Genomic DNA, 16,715 nt, shown 5'->3' on the forward strand with positions numbered 1-16,715 from the left:
TCTCGGCCCTTCTAGTCCGTGCCGAATGCTTACTCTCACCTAGTCCCACTGACCCGCACTCAGCCCATAACCCTCCATTCCTTTCCTGTCCATATACCTATCCAATTTTACTTTAAATGACAATATCAAACCTGCCTCTACCACTTCTACTGGAAGACTTGTTCCACACAGCTACCACTCTCTGAGTAAAGAAATTCCCCCTCGTGTTACCCTTAAACTTTTGCCCCCGAACTCTCAACTCATGTCCTCTTGTTTGAATCTCCCCTATTCTCAATGGAAAAAGCCTATCCACGTCAACTCTATCTATCCCCTTCATAATTTTAAATACCTCTATCAAGTCCCCCTTCAACCTTCTACACTCCAAAGAATAAAGACCTAACATGTTCAACCTTTCCCTGTAACTTAGGTGCTGAAACCCAGGTAACATTCTAGTAAATTTTCTCTGTACTCTGTCTATTTTGTTGACAACTTTCCTATAATTTGGTGACCAGAACTGTACACAAGACTCCAAATTCGGCCTTAACAATGCCTTGTAGAATTGTAACATTACATCCCAACTCCTATATTCAATGCTCTGATTTATAAAGGCCAACATACCAAAAGCTTTCTTCACCACCCTATCCACATGAGATTCCACCTTCAGGGAACTATGCACCATTATTCCTAGATCATTCTGTTCTACTGCATTCTTCAATGCCCTACCATTTACCATGTATGTCCTATTTGGATTATTCCTACCAAAATGTAGCACCCCACACTTATCAGCATTAAACTTCATCTGCCATCGTTCAGCCCACTCTTCAAACTGGCCTAAATCTCTCTGCAAACTTTGAAAACTTACTTCATTATTCACAACGCCACCTACCTTAGTATCATTTGCATACTTACTAATCCAATTTACCACCCCATCATCCAGATCATTAATGTAAATGACAAACAACATTGGACCCAGTACAGATCCCTGAGGCACACCACTAGTCACCGGCCTCCAACCTGACAAACAGTTATCCACGACTACTCGCTGGCATCTCCCATCCAGCCACTGTTGAATCCATTTTACTACTTCAATATTAATACCTAACAATTGAACCTTCCTAACTAACCTTCCGTGTGGAACCTTGTCAAAGGCCTTACTGAAGTCCATATAGACTGTGTTGCCTTTAAGGCATTTGTTTAGTTTATTATATTTTTGCTTTAGTAATTCGTTTGTTATCATTTTCTAGTTAAAGTTAAGGTTGTTTAAAGTAAATTCGTTGTCTGTGATATATCGCGGCATGCGATGACGTCACACCCGGTTTCTCCACGTCTTGTGGGAAAATACCGGTTTGGAGAAACGGGAAGGAGGGGGCTTATGTGTGTGTGCAGGATCAGCACGAAAAAAGTTTTCTTTCTACACACTAGAAATATCAGAGAAGCAACACCTTAAGTTCATAAGATAATCGATAGGTTGAATTAAAAATGTTAATGCTGATTCTGTTAAAAGTAATGACAGTTGATAAAGTTTACGTTTTTGTTATTTAAAGAGTTGCGGATAGTTTGTGTTGAAGTGCATTTAAAGCCAGTCGATGGCATAGGTAGATTCTGACTGTATGTTGCACTTTAATGTAATATAGATTCCTACACTAACCTCCCTCAAGGTCCTAGGGAATATCCTGTCAGGACCTGGAGATTTACCCACTTTTATATTCCTTAAAAGCGCCAGTACTTCCTCCTCTTTAATCATCATAACTTCCTTACTTGTTTCCCTTATACCAAAGAAAAGAAATTGTTCAAAATCTCCCCCATCTCTTCCGGCTCCAATAAAAAATCTCAACCCTGGGTCCAGTCCTATCTTTCTCCATAATTATATTGAAACTAATGGCATTGCGATCACTGGACCCGAAGTGCTCCCCAACATATACCTCTGTCACCTGAACTATTTCATACCCTAACAGGAGATCCAACACTGCCCCTTCTCTAGTTGGTACTTCTATGTATTGCTGCAGAAAACTATCCCGCACACATTTTACAAACTCCAAACCATCCAGCCCTTTTACAGTATGGGCTTCCCAGTCTATTTGTGGAAAATTAAAATCTCCCACAATCACAACCCTGTGCTTACTACAAATATCTGCTATCTCCTTGCAAATTTGCTCCTCTAATTCTCACTCCCCATTAGGTGGTCTATAATACACCCTTATAGGTGTTACTACACCTTTCCCATTCCTCAATTCCACCCAAATAGTCTCCCTAGATGAGTACTCTAATCTATCCTGCCAAAGCACCGCTGTAATTTTTTCTCTGATAAGCAATGCAACACCTCCCCCTCGTCCTTCCAATTCTATCACACCTGAAGCAACAAAATCCAGGAATATTTAGTTGCCAATCACACCCCTCCTGCAACCATGTTTCACTAATAGCTACAACATCATATTTCCAGGTATCAATCCATGCTCTAAGCTCATCCACCTTTCTTACAATGCTCCTAGCATTAAAATAAATGCATTTAAGAAATCCTCTGCCTCTTCCTCTCTGTTTATCTCTTAACAGTACAAAGAACTTTACTGTCTTCTTTTTCTTCCTTCTCGCATACATCTGTTCCTACACTTTGGTTCCCCTCCCCCCTTGTATCTAGTTTAAATCCACTGGAGCCTCTCTAGCAAACCCACCTGCAAGAATATTTGCCCCCTCCAGTTCAGATGTAAACCATCTCGCCGGAACAGGTCCCACCTTCCCTGGAAAACTGCCCAATTATCTATAAATCTGAAGCCCTCCATCCTGCACCATATCTTCAGCCACGTGTTGATCTGCACTATCTTACTAGTTCTAAACCCAACTGCACGTGGCACTGGTAGCAATCCTGAGATTGCTATCCTGGAGGTCCTGTCCTTTAACTTGGCACCTAGCTCCCTAAACTCACCTTTCAGGACCTCCTCACTCTTCCTACCCATGTCATCGGTCCCTACATGGACCATGACATCTGGCTGCTCACCCTCCCTCTTGAGAATATGGAGAACTTGAGCCGAGATATCGCGGACCCCGGCACCAGGGAGGCAACAGACCATCCGGGATTCTTGATCTCTTCCACAGAACCTCCTATCTGTCCCCCTAACTATCGAATCCCTTATCACTACTGCTCTCCTCTTTTCCCTCCTTCCCTTCTGAGCTGAGGGTCCAGTCTCGGTGCCAGAGATGTAACCACTGCAACTTGTCCCTGGTAGGTTGTCCCCACCAACAGTACCCAAAACAGTATACTTATTATTGATGGGAATGGCCACAGGGGTGCTCTGCTCTTCCTGTCTATTCCCCTTCTCTCTCCTGACAGTCACCCAACTACCTGTCTCCTGACTCCTGGGGGTGACTATCTCCCTGAAACTCCCGTCTATTTTTGCCTCTGCCTCCCGAATGATCCGAAGTTCATCCAGCTCCAGCTCCAGTTCCCTAACACGGTTTGTCAGGAGCTGCAGCTGGATGCACCTTTTGCAGGTGTAGTCATCAGGGACAACAGTGTTCGCCCTGACTTCCCACATACTGCAAATGGAGCACTCAACTGCGCTAACTGCTGCCTCCATTATCTACTCCTAATCTAATTAGATTAATTAAAGGAGCTTATCTGGCCTTACCTCACCTGGACTGAAGCTCGTACTCAGCCTCTGCTCACTATTTAAATTCTCCCGCTGCCTCACGGGCTGACTTCCATGTGCTTGCGCAGTTGTTCCCCGTTCAAACCTCGGCTCTGCCTGTTCTTGCCGAAGCCTGATTGAGCCAAAGCCGACCCACTCTGCCTCAGTCCACTCCGACAATGGCCGCTATGACGATCTTTCTTTTTAAACTTCTAGCACGCTACGTCATGCGCCTGCCTCTTTTCCCCAATCAGTTAAAAAAAAACAGCTTCTCTCCGTGCTTCTTTTACCTCTTCCCTCTCCACCTCTTGCTGCGATTTAGAAAGGGTTGATAATAAGATTAATGCGATTAATAAGAAAGGGATGACCACATTAATGGGATTATATTATAGACCACCCAGTAGTCAGTGGGATTTAAAGGAGCAAATGTGTAAAGAGATTGCAGGCTGTTGGAAGAAACATAAGGTTGTGATAGTAGGTTGTTTTAACTGACTGGAATTCCCGTACTGTTACCAGGCTGGATGGGATAGAGTTTGTCAAATGGGTTCAGGAAAGTTTCCTTAACTAGAGAGAGTGTGATATGATCATCTATTAGAAGAGAGACCATAAGATAAGAATATATATGAGCAGAATTGGGCAACTTGGCCCATCAAGTCTGCTCTATCATAACTGATTTATTATCCCAATCAACCTCAGTCTCCTGCCTTCTCCCCATAACCTTTGTTACTTCAAATAATCAAGAACCTATCAACTTCTGCATTAAATATATTCAATAACGGCCTCCACAGCCATCTGTAGCAATGAATTCCACAGATTCACTACTCTCTGGCTAAAGATAATACCTTCCCATCTCTGTTCTAGATGGTCAACCATCTATTCTGAGGCTGTGCCCTCTGGACGTAGCCTAACCTTCTATAGGAAACATCCTCTCCACATTTGTTCTATCTAGGCCTTTCAATATTTGATAGCTTTTAGTGAAATCCCTGCTCATTCTTCCTAACTCTGGTGAGTACAGGCCCAGAGCCATCATGTGCTCATTATACATTAACCTTTTCATTCCAGTGATCATTCTCATGAACTTCATCTGCCAGCACATCCCTTCTTAGATAAGGGGTCCAAAACTACTCACAATACTCCAAGTGACGCCTCACCAGTGCCTCAAAAAGCCTCATCCTTGCTTTTATATTCCTGTCCTGTCAAACAAATTGCATTTGCCTCCCTTACCACCAACTCAACCTGCAGGTTGAGGGCAGGTGACAGGAGTGTGAGCAGAGATCTAGTGATCATCATTCCAATAGTTGCAAGATAATAATGGAAAAGGTAGGATTGCTCATTGGGTTAAGATTCTAAATTGGAGAAAGGCTGTTTTCTGGCAAAGGTGTGTTCAGGTGGCCTTCAAAAGTGAAATTTTGTGAGTACAGAGTGTGTATGTTCCTGTCAGAATAAAAAACAAGGCTAACAGGTTTAGGGAACCTTTGTTTTTGAGAGATATTGAGGCCCAGGTTATGAAGGAGGTGCAGAGCAGCTATAAGCAGGTAGGAACAAATGAGGTACTTGAGTATAAGAAATGCAAGAGTACACTTAAGAGGACTAAAGGATGGCATGAGGTTGCTCTACCAGACAAGGTGAAAGAGAATTTCAAGGGCTGCTACAGGTACAGGTTTCCCCTGCAATCTGAAGGTAGAGTGTTCCTATGAAACAGTTCATAAGCCGGAATGTGGTAAAGTGAATAAGCAATTTATTAATATGGGAAAAATTTGTGAGCGTTGCCAGATCCAAAAAATAACCTACAAAATCATGCCAAATAACAGATGAAACCTAAAATCACAGTAACATGTAGTAAAAGCAGAAATGATACGATAAATACACAGCCTATATAAAGTAGGAATACTTTCCTGCTATCATTGCAGCACTGTCCACTGTAGTGAAAATCTCACTATGTAACAGAAGCACTCTCTCCAGTAACCTTTAAGCTATGAAGCTGCCAAATCATACCAATAACACATAAAAATACACAGCCTATATAAAGTAGAAATAATGTATGTACAGTGTAGTTTCACTTACCGGAATCGGGAAGACAGCGAGCACACTGATGACGATGTGTTAGGCTGAGTCGTCGGAAGTTGGGGTGCTCGGCAATTTTTTCCAATAAATTGTAGTTTCGTCACAGTTAAACACTTGCTTATATGAATAACTACCTTCTGTAATTATTTTCTTCAGTTCTGTTGGGAGCTTTTCGGCAGCTTCAGTATCAGCCGAAGCACTCTCTCCAGTAAACGTTAAACTATGAAGCTGCCCTCGCCTCAGAAACCCATCAAACCACCCATGACTGCCTTTAAATTCCACTTCCACAATACTTTCATCACCATTGTCCAGTGCTTTCTGTTTCAGCTTATTAAAAAGACTGACTGATTTTTCCTTAAGTATAAGATAACTTAACAGAACACCAGGCTTTGTACGGCCATCAATCCACTCAAGCAATAGATTTTCCATCTTATCCATTATTGGATGCCGACTAAGAGAGACCACTCTGCTATGAGCAGAACCAACAGTAACATCGACAGCTTTCAAGATTCTTTCTCTCTGCGTGTAAATAGTGCGAATGGTTCAACACGGAGACAATGTCCTTACTTCATTCACCACGATCAAAATGCTTAATTATGTCCAGTTTTACACTAAGTGTAACACTCTTACGAGCTCTTTTAGGCTTTTCCGATACCTTAGGACTCATCTTGCTAATGGATGCACAAAATAAATCGACATAAAGCACAGATGCTCAGAGGCACGTGGTTAAGCAATGCATTTCCGGGGGAGGAGTGAAAACACCTCCTGTTGGTGAAAACAGGTAACTAATGTAGATCTTTTGTAAAAGCAAGGTGTCGTAAAATGAACATTCAAAAAATGGGGGCCACCTATATATTAAAAGCAAAATGGTATCAGGGGACAAAATGGGTCCACTTGAAGATCAGCATGAATGTCTCTGCATGGAGTTGAAAGAGATGTGGAATATCTTAAATAGATTTTCTGTATTTATTTGAGAGATGGACAAAGAGTCCATAGAAGTGAGGCAAAGCAGCAGTGAGATCATGCACCATATTCAGATACAGAGGTTGAGGTGCTTGCTATCTTGAGGCAAATTAGGGTGGATTAATTCTAATGACTAATGGTGTGCCACAGAGATCTCTGCTGGGTCTGTTTGTCATCTATATTAATGATCTGGATGATAATGTGGTAAACTGGATCAGCAAATTTACAGAAGACACCAAGATATTGTAATGGACAGGGGATCTGGACAGGCTGGAAAAATAGCAGATGGAATTTAATGCAGACAAGTGTGAGGTGGTGCACTTTGGGAGGACTAACAGCAGGACAATGAGGAATACAGTAGAACAGAGGGATCCAGGAACAGAGATTCATAATTTCTTGAAAGTAGTGTCACAGATATATAGGGTCATAAAGAGACATTTGTGTACATTGGCCTTCATAATCTAAGTTTTGAGCACAGGAGTTGGGATGTTACACAGAAGTTACATAAGACATTGGTGAGGCCTAATTTGGAGCGTTGTGTGCTGTTCTAGTCCCCTACCTACAGGAAAGATATCAATGAGCTTGAAAGAGTACAGAGAAAATTTATAAGAATGTAGGGAAAGGTTGAATAGGTTGGGGCCTTGTTTCCCAGAGGGCAGGAGAATGAGGACAGATTTGTTAGAGATATACAAAACTATGAGGGGTATTGACAGGGTAAGACATCTTCCACTGATGTTGAGTGAGACTAGAACTAGAGGTCACAGGTTCAGAGTGAAAAGTGAAACAGTTAAGGGGAACATGAAGGGAAACTTTTTCACTGAGAGGGTGATGAAAGTATGGAATGAGCTATCAGTGGAAGTAGTTGATGCTGGTTTCATTTCAAAATTTAAGAGAAGTTTGGACAAAAGCAATGGCAGCTAGAATGCATTTCTGGGGGAGGAGCCTGGCTGTACAAGTAAAAGTACTGTACAAAAGTCTGAGGCACTAGAGTGTAAGACCTTTGCACAGTACCGTATTTGCCAACATGGAGTGGAGAGTGAGTTTGTAATTCTGGCAAGGGCAAGGTATGTTCGGAATGGTAATAATGGAGCGATGCTAGAGGGGTGTGGGATGGGTGGCAGAGAGGGATAGCCGGATGGGCAGGGGCATTGATGCAGGTGCAGACACACTTAGTCCTGAGACATCAGGCAAGGTAATTTAATTCCAAACAGTTGGTTTATTGATCATTACAGAATATTTTTCTGGTGCCTCCCCCTCCCTCTCTTCCCAACCATGATTCCCTTCTTGCTTCCAGAATCAGGATTAGAATCACTCACATATGTCCTGAAGTTTGATTTTTTTTGTGGCAGCAGTGCAGTCCAACGGATAAATTTACTACAGTACTGTGCAGTAGTCTTAGGTATATATATGTGCACAGACTTTTGCACAATCATGTACATGGAGAGGATGGGTTTGGAGAGCTATGGTCTAGGTGCAGGTCGATGAGACTAGTAGAATAATATTTTGGCCCGAAGGTCCTGTTTCTGTGCTGTAGTGTTCTATGACTCTCTATCAGAGCTTCTTCTGCAGTGGCTCTTCTGCTCTAGCTGTCAGTGTAGACCTCAGGGCAAGTTACTGAGCAATATGGGAGTGAGAACAAATGATGTGACGGGGCTTATATTAGGATTGTACTTGGGAAAGAGGAAAGGAATACTATAACTGATGCACAACTTCATCAGAATAAATAAAATTAAAACATGCTGAAATACTCATTTGGTCAGGCAGCATCTTCGGAAAAGTTTAGAGTTTTAATGTATCTGCTGAAGACCTTTGGTAAGAACTGGAATGACGGAAAATAAGTCAGTACAATATTTTCCAGTGAGTGTACTTATTTTCCCTCCTTCCAATTCCTGATTAACATTCTTCAATGCAAACATTAATTTTGATGCAGAAAATGAGATGTTGAATGAACTCCAGGTCAGACAGATGCTGCCTGATCCACTGAGAATTTCTGATCAGATTCCAGCATCTGCAGTATCTTTTGTCAACATTAATACTCTTTCCACAGATACTGTCTGACTCCCTGTGTATATCCAGCACTTTTTAGGGTCAATATGACTTGGGTCCCACCAGAACAGGACAGCCAGGATGTTTCAATCACCTGCACCCCAATCTGAGCTAATGCTGCATAAATGCTGCTCACTTGCAATTATCCACTAGAAATAACATCATACACTGCATACAGTTGTAAAGAAAGTATATTTACAAACTTCAGCTTTATCAAACAGTAAAAAAAAGAAAAGAATAAAAAATAAAAAAGGGCCCATTACTGTTAACCCAGTCTAAATGTGCACCTGAGTTGGAGCTTATCTTGAAGTTGTCTTTAACTCTCACACTGGACGTATGGTTTGCATGAAAGCACACGCTACATTCAGAATGTCTCTCGAAATCCATCTCAATCAAATGGGCTCCCCCACGGGAGTATTGCTCCTTCCTCCTTGAAGCCATTCATCTGCACAAAGCACCTTGTGCGACAGGGACAGCATCCTCAGCCACCTTCCTTCCTGTCCTCTCCCATCTTCTGCCAAAAAAACCTCAAACCACACCAGCATCTGTCACAAAAACCTCTCCTCACAGTGTTCTCTAGAACCTTCTCCTAATTCCACCATCCTGATCAGATGACATGACATTCCTAAGCTGAACATCATTAGCCTCATCTTTAATGGTAACCCAAACACTTCCAACAGAACACACTGCTTCTACAGAAAACCATTAAATAAAATACCCTAAACATTAGCAGTAAAATCTTAACCAGGGCATTACAATTAATTTATGGGAGTAAAGAGCATTCCCTCCATTTATTCACTGAATGGAGATTAACCCGTCATAGTTACATCACTCTATTAAAAGGTACAGTATATGATACTGGCATACAAGGCATAGAGTTCTTCGGAGATTTTAAGTGTTATTGAAGTTCACATCAGCAATCAAGCTAGCATGTTCTCCATTTGAAGGAAACACTTGTAAGGAAATTATAATTAATATCTATATTGCATTTTTTATTGTTTTATAAAACAATATTTTTTAACATTTGAGAAAGTTTACCTGCTGATGTCTGTATATGAGTTTCCTCAACAGATTTAGTCAGCGATGTGATAAGAGAACTTTCTGCTGTGGAAATGCACTGCCCCTCAATCAAGTTCTTGTTACAGTCATCCAAGCTGATCTTATCCTGGGACACCATATTGTAGGTTGAATATCCTGTCAGGTCAATGAGGTCTTCAACAGTCTCTGGCTCATTCCGATCCCTCTCCAATTCCACATCTTGGTTCACCTCATTTAGTGGAGAGAATTCCGGGATGGATATACCTTCATCCTTTGACATAGGGCTAGAAATAAAAATACTACAGAATAAAATATGTCCACAATTTACTATCAGACCTTTTGATGAAGAGTCTTCCACTTGACCCATTCATTCAGTTGCTCTCCCCACAAATGCAGCCTTCCCAGTTGACTATTTTCAGTATTTACTGTCTGATATGCAGTTATTTTGATTTTCATCATCACACCTTTGTTGATAATGTGGGAAAATACAGTGTTCCCAAAGTTACATTGTGCCGTACTAAGTCCTGTTTACATATAGAAAATGTCACTGTCTAAATAGAAAAGTATATAATATGAATATGCAGAGTGAATACTCACAAATTACAATAAAGCAGGAAATATTGGAATCTCTCAGCATTTTCGAATCCTTTCTAGGAATTGGGAAGGAGAGAAAATAAGCATTCCAACTAGAAAATAAAATGCTAACTTTTTCTAAACTTGCTAATTCTGAGGAAGGTCTTTGACCTTCACTATCTGTTTAGCACGGATGTTGTCTGACCTGCTGAGTGTCATATAAATGTAGAACAGTACAGCACACTATAGGCCCTTCAGCCCACAGTGTTGTGCTGGCCCTTTAATCTCCTCCAAGATCAATCTAACCCTTCTCTCCCACAAAAACCTAAGTATTCATTCATTTGCCTATCTAAGACTCTCTGAGATGTCCCTAATGTATCTGCCTGTACCACACGGTTGGCAGCACGTTACACACCCCTACCACTCTCTGTGTAAAAGAAAACAACCTCTGACACCCCCTTGACTTTCCTCCAAACACCTTAAGGATATGCCCCCTGGTATTAACCATTTCTGACCAGGGGAAAAACTCGCCAATTCTCCACTCTATGCTTCTTATCAACATCTGTCAAGTCACCTCTCAGCCTCCTCCTCTCCAAGAGAAAAACGCTGGCTCGCTCAATCTACCCTCATCAGACATGCTCTTTAATCCAGGCGGCATCCTAGTAAATCTGCTCTGCACTCTCTCTAAAGCTTCCACATCCTTTCTTTAATGAGGCAATTAAAATAGATTTCAATACTTCAAGTGCAATCTAACCAGAGTTTTATAGAGCTACAACATTACCGGAATCAGAATTGGGTCTATTTTATTTATATATTGAGATACAGTGCACACTGCCCAGCCATGAAACAAAGTACACAACAGTCCCTGATGTCCCTCTGCTATTTGCTCTGAAGTCTTCAATTTTATTTTTCAGTGACTGTACATTCGCCAGTAGGGGAGGTGGGAGTTGGGGGAGGTGGTCTATGGGGTCTGCAGTCCAGCACACTTTCCTTGCTTCCTTTTTCTCAAAGGGGAACTGCACTCATAGCCTGAGTCTCTCACCCGGGGTCCACCAATTTTGAGGATCAATAGATTCTTTAAACGTTTTAAAGCTGTGTTGCTTACTGAAGTAGATATGGCTGTGCCTGTGGAATTCAGCTGCAGCAGTCCAAAATGGGAACCTTGATGATTTCCATCAGAACTGTGTGGAAAGAGTCACCACTTATCAGTGCCATCCTGAAGAGCCATTCACAGCTCTTGAACTCAATCCCATGACTAATGAAGGTCAACAGACCAGATGCCATCATAACCCCCTGTCAACTTGAACTGCAACTTTGAGGTATCTATGGATGTAAATCCCAACATCCTTCTGTTCCTCCACACTGTAAAGAATTCTGCCATTGGCGCTGTCAGTGAAGAGCACAGTGAAAGCTTTCACCAGGACATCACGTTGATGGAGAAATGGTATCAGGGCAACTGGAATCCATCAATACTGGCAGATTATTGTTGGATGCTTAAGCAAGAAACCTCAGACACTGAGTACAAATGCAAATCATCAACAAAGCATTTTTAGCTTAGTTGAACTATAGCGAAGTGTCAACATCATTATGCAATTAAATGCATTATATTCAATAAAAGTTAATTTCTACTTCCTCCAAATTCCTACATGACACAAGTAGTCTGAAACCACAATGTCAAATGGTCTATTGTAACCACAAAAAATTCTGAGGCAGCAACACTTCAGAAAAAATTTGTTGTCCAGTGTAACTGGCTGAACTGGACAATGTTATTTCACTGATGCCTCCCTAGACCATCTCTGGGTAAAGAACACTGACATATGGACAAGAAAAACATCCATAATATTATTAAATGAATTCATAGTACAGTGGTAATATGGTTCCTGTATTGAGTGATGCAGTGCATCCTCTGACTTGTGTACAAAATCAATTTAAGACATTGTCCAGTGCCATAAGCTCAGAATTCTCATCATGGAACAACAGACAAGATACTAGAGGAACTCAGTGGGCCAGGCAGCAGCTATAGAGGAAAAAGGACAATTGATAGTTCAGGTCGAGATCCTTCATCAGTCCACTGTATATTTTCCTCTACTATCATATTGATTACTCCATATTCCAGATCTGTTGACTCCTTTCTCAACATGATAGTAGTTCTTCCAGGGTTTTGACCCTCTGTATTTCAGTGGCTTTCACAGCCCCACAACACTTTCTCACCTCTTGTCCGATTTTCTTATCATGCCATTGGTAGCTATACCTTCATCCATTTAATTTCAGGGATTTCACTCCTTAAAGCTTTCCACCTCCTCAGTTCCCCTTTTTCTTCTGTGGTCCTTAAGCTCTTTCACATAACCAAGTTTTAATCACCTAGCCTAATATCCACTTTATTCCAGTAATAACTCTATGAAACATTTCATTATATGAATGATATTACATAAATACAAACTAGTGGCTAATTTCTAAAGTTCTTAAGTTTGTAAAAGTGCTAATGGATATAATAACATGGCGATATATTAAAATGTAATGTTTTATAGGCTTGATTATTCAGGTGTCATTAATATGTACATTTTTCAAATTAAATTTTCCTTCTAAAAAACAATTACTTTTATTCAAGACTTGTAGACAAAAGAAACTTCAGATGCTGAAATCTGGAACAACATACAAAATACTAGAGGAACTCTGAGTCAGGACTCACCTGTGGAGGGAAATGGAAAGTCACATTTCTGATTAAGATCCTTCATCGTGACAGAGGAGTATACAGTAGAGGGGAAGGGGTAGAGTTCCTGAAAAAGCATCCGTAACTCACCAGACACATTAATCACTAGCTAATCTTTCCATTCACCTCTTTAAACAGGTTCTCTTCCCGCTATCTTTCTACCTGTACCATTAATTGCCCATTTCCTTCTGCAGATCCTGCCCGATCCACCAAATTTTGATTTCGAACTTGTTCTTGACTCCTCTGTTTTTCAAGAACTTTAAGAGAATGTACAATTGCAATAGACTGTTTTTCCCAAAGTGAAAAAAACACAAAATTTTAATTGGAAATCCCCAGAATAACATATAACAAAATGAAATTGAACTATTAGTTTACTTAGGTTATTAATAGAGCCATACTAATAAGCCATCCCACCTCACATCCATTGACTGTATTTCATCTGTGGACTCATCCACACTATTAGGCTGCTCATCCATTTGCTCAGTTGCTGTCACCACTTCCAGGTCTGGTACAGCCTCAGGTGGGGTCACAGCAGAATGTGCCATCTCATCCTGCTTGCTTTCTAAACAAAGCAGTGCTGTGCTGACTTCTACTAGAAAACAAGGATATGATATTACACTAGCTCTCAGATAGCACATTGCTCACCAGAATCTGCAGAGGTACATTTTGATTAGCACTGATGTACGCCAAAGAGTTCACATTCTACCAAGCTAAGAAGAATCCAGAATTTACTATTTTATAACAGATAACTACATTATCAGTGAAAAAGTATCTATAATTTATCATACAAAATAATAATTAAGAAATAGATAGAAGCCAAATTGACCTCAGAAAATTAAGAGCACATTTTACAGTTAACCTGAGTTGCAACAAAAATCTAAACAGTGGGAGAGCATATCAGGATATGACCAGTCCCTAATCATCCCTTGGGTTGAAAAGCCTTTTCCTTCCAGCTAGGAATGCTACATTTTTTTCTGGCCAATGCTTAGGAGACTTCAGTCTGATTAATTGGTTCTAACAGGACAGTTTAGGTTTTGGAGCTTAGTAATTAGTTCTGAGGGCTGAAATTTTTAAATGCTGAATCATAGTCAGTGAAGAACGCCCTAAAGTATGCATCTTCATTGTTCAAATGTTCTACAGGTGAGTAAAGAGCCAATGAAATGGCCATCTGCTGGTATCCCGTTGTGACGGTCGGCAAGTTGGAGCAGATCCAAGTCATATCTCAGACAGACATTGACATGCATCATGCTTCTGAATGCGCTTATCACAGTGACGCTGGACAATCGTCACTGTGGCAGGTTACCACATTCTTCTTGGGCAATGGCACTTCTTGGCTTTCTGTGAGTTCACCCTCCTGAACAATGCTGCCATGTCAGCCTCAGAGACTGCTATCACAGGATCCTCGGTGGCTATGGGAGTTTGTGAAGATGCCTCCATGTTCTTTCACTCAAAGCCAGTATAAAAGGCATTGAGCTCATCTGAGACTGAAACCTTCTTGTCATTAGTGACAACATTGAAGCACTGCCAGAGCTGTCAAGCATCCTGTGATTCAAATTTGGTCTGGAATTGCCATGTCACATATGAGAAGGCTTGGCTGGACCCTGTCACCTTCATGGAAGATATGGTCCTGTACTATAGGCACCACTTTGTAAGCCGGCTGGTGGCACAGTGGCATCAGCACCGGATTCGGAAGCAAAGACTCCCAAGTTTGAACCCAGTCGGCCCCCCACTGGGCACACTTTCCATCCGTGCTGGGTTGAGTGCTGAGCTAGCCACTCAGCCTTGTAAAAAAAAAGGGTCGAGTCAGGAAAGTTCATACCGTGACCTGGTTAATCCGAAAGGAGACCAATCCTGACACCACGTGCCAGACAAGAATGGCTGATGGCTGGTGTGACAATCTATGAAATGAACCACCTTGTAGGCACGTGGACGCTCACCATTTGAAGAAATGGTGCATCTTTATTTATTCATCCATTTTTCAGATTATGGACTTTACTGCCCAGCATAGCATTAGTTCCCCAACCATATTTCTCTTCAGAGGTGGATGATGAGCCATCTTACTGAAGCATACATTTCTTTTTGTGAAAGTGCTCTCAACAATGTAATTGGGGAGGAATTTACAATGATTGGGAGTAAATGACAGTTGCAGCTCCAGTTCCCCAGCATGACTTGTAAGGATCTGCAGTTCATTGCACCTCGTGCATTTGTAGTTATCAGGGAGACTGGAGGTCTCTCAACCCTCAAACAAAGAACATACCACTAACTTTGCACACATTCTCACCACACTAGCTATGTACCAATAGACGAAGAAAGAAAAAAAAACTTAACTAGAAACTTACTTAGAGCTCTTGTTACCCAAACCTGACCACTCTAACACCAGCCCACTCATGCAATAGTCTTGCTTCTTTTTATTGACCACTGTCAAGTGTCTCATAGATCAATATGATTAAAGCCCACCAAAAAGTCCAGAAAGGCCCGAGCTATTTTTAAACCTGCTGCTCCCTCGCCCACAAGATGTGCTCGTGATGACTGAAGCCCACCAAAAAGTCCGGAAAGGCCCGAGCTATTTTTAAACCTGCTGCTCCCTCGCCCACAAGATGTGCTCGTGATGATTGAAACCCTCCAAAAGGCCCAAGCTATTTTTAAACCTGCTGCTCCCTCGCCCACAAGATGTGCTCGTGATGATTGAAACCCTCCAAAAGGCCCGCTCTTTTTAAACCTTGTGCCACCTCACCCACAAGATGTGCTCGTGATGATTGAAACCCACTGAAGAAGGTTACAGGTTATGGTGATGTACATTTTTCCCACTCATTATGGTCATAATGCTTTGGCATTACCCAATGGATTAAGCCGCCAAAATTATTCCAAACGCAAGAAATTCTACAAATTCCAAAGTTAAATTTCTGCTGCAAATCCAGAACAACACTCACAAAATGATGGAGGAACTCAGCTGGTTAGGCAGCATCTATGGAAATGAATTAATAGTCAACGTTTCAATCTGAGACCCTTCCTCAGATCCATTCTGTGTCTATCCTATTTAATAAGAGTGCAGTGTAAAGCATGTCCAAAATGTGAAGACAGGAGCATCTCCACAAGGACTGAGTGCTCCCTCTAGTAATGTTATCATGGACAGATACATCTGCCACAGACAGATTGGTGAGGACGTGCTGAGGTAGGTTCGCTCACTAACTCCCACAGAACCACCTGGCAGCTGTGTTCTTCAGCAACTGGACAGATGTGGTGTTACCAAGCCACTCTTGATGGTGGACATTACAAGTTCATCCTGTAACCTTATCTAGACTTAACTAGCAATCTACAGAGGCGTGTGTGTGCACCAGGTAGTGACCAGCTAATAAAACTTCAAGTACATGCACTTTCGCATGCTAACTCTGCTTTAATTGTAGTGCCTGTTTTCCGACTCAGGCTGCAGCCACTGATTTAGATCATTTACATTTCACTTCTTATTGTATAATAGATGAGTGGGATTCCTCCTCAACACATAGCAGCCAGCAGAATAGGGACACACACTCACTGCCTCAGAAGGCTTTCCAAATGACAGGAAGGGGTCATGTTCTCTCAGGCCATCAGAAGACTTTGCTACTTAACGCTTTCCAGCTTGCACCTCTCATAACTTGCTCCACAGACCTTGAGTACCTATGGTATTTTCTACTTTTATTTTAGGCTACTATAGAGATGGCGCCAGAGATTTCCATAGACCT

At 41.6% G+C, this 16,715-nt stretch overlaps 1 protein-coding gene across 1 annotated transcript in view; it reads right to left on the bottom strand.

The window, feature by feature from the left end:
* LOC132392147 (MAP7 domain-containing protein 2-like) overlaps nt 1–16,715 on the bottom strand; it is a 254,808-nt gene that overhangs the window by 12,538 nt on the left and 225,555 nt on the right. The window contains exons 13-14 of the mRNA XM_059965996.1: nt 13,411–13,588; nt 9,714–9,997 (exon numbers count right to left, since the gene is read on the bottom strand). Coding sequence (XP_059821979.1) covers nt 9,714–9,997; nt 13,411–13,588 — 462 coding nt within the window. The remainder of the gene's footprint in view (nt 1–9,713; nt 9,998–13,410; nt 13,589–16,715) is intronic.

The sequence above is a fragment of the Hypanus sabinus genome, chromosome 4 (genome assembly GCF_030144855.1).
Source record: "Hypanus sabinus isolate sHypSab1 chromosome 4, sHypSab1.hap1, whole genome shotgun sequence".
Classification (NCBI taxonomy): Eukaryota; Metazoa; Chordata; class Chondrichthyes; order Myliobatiformes; family Dasyatidae; genus Hypanus; species Hypanus sabinus.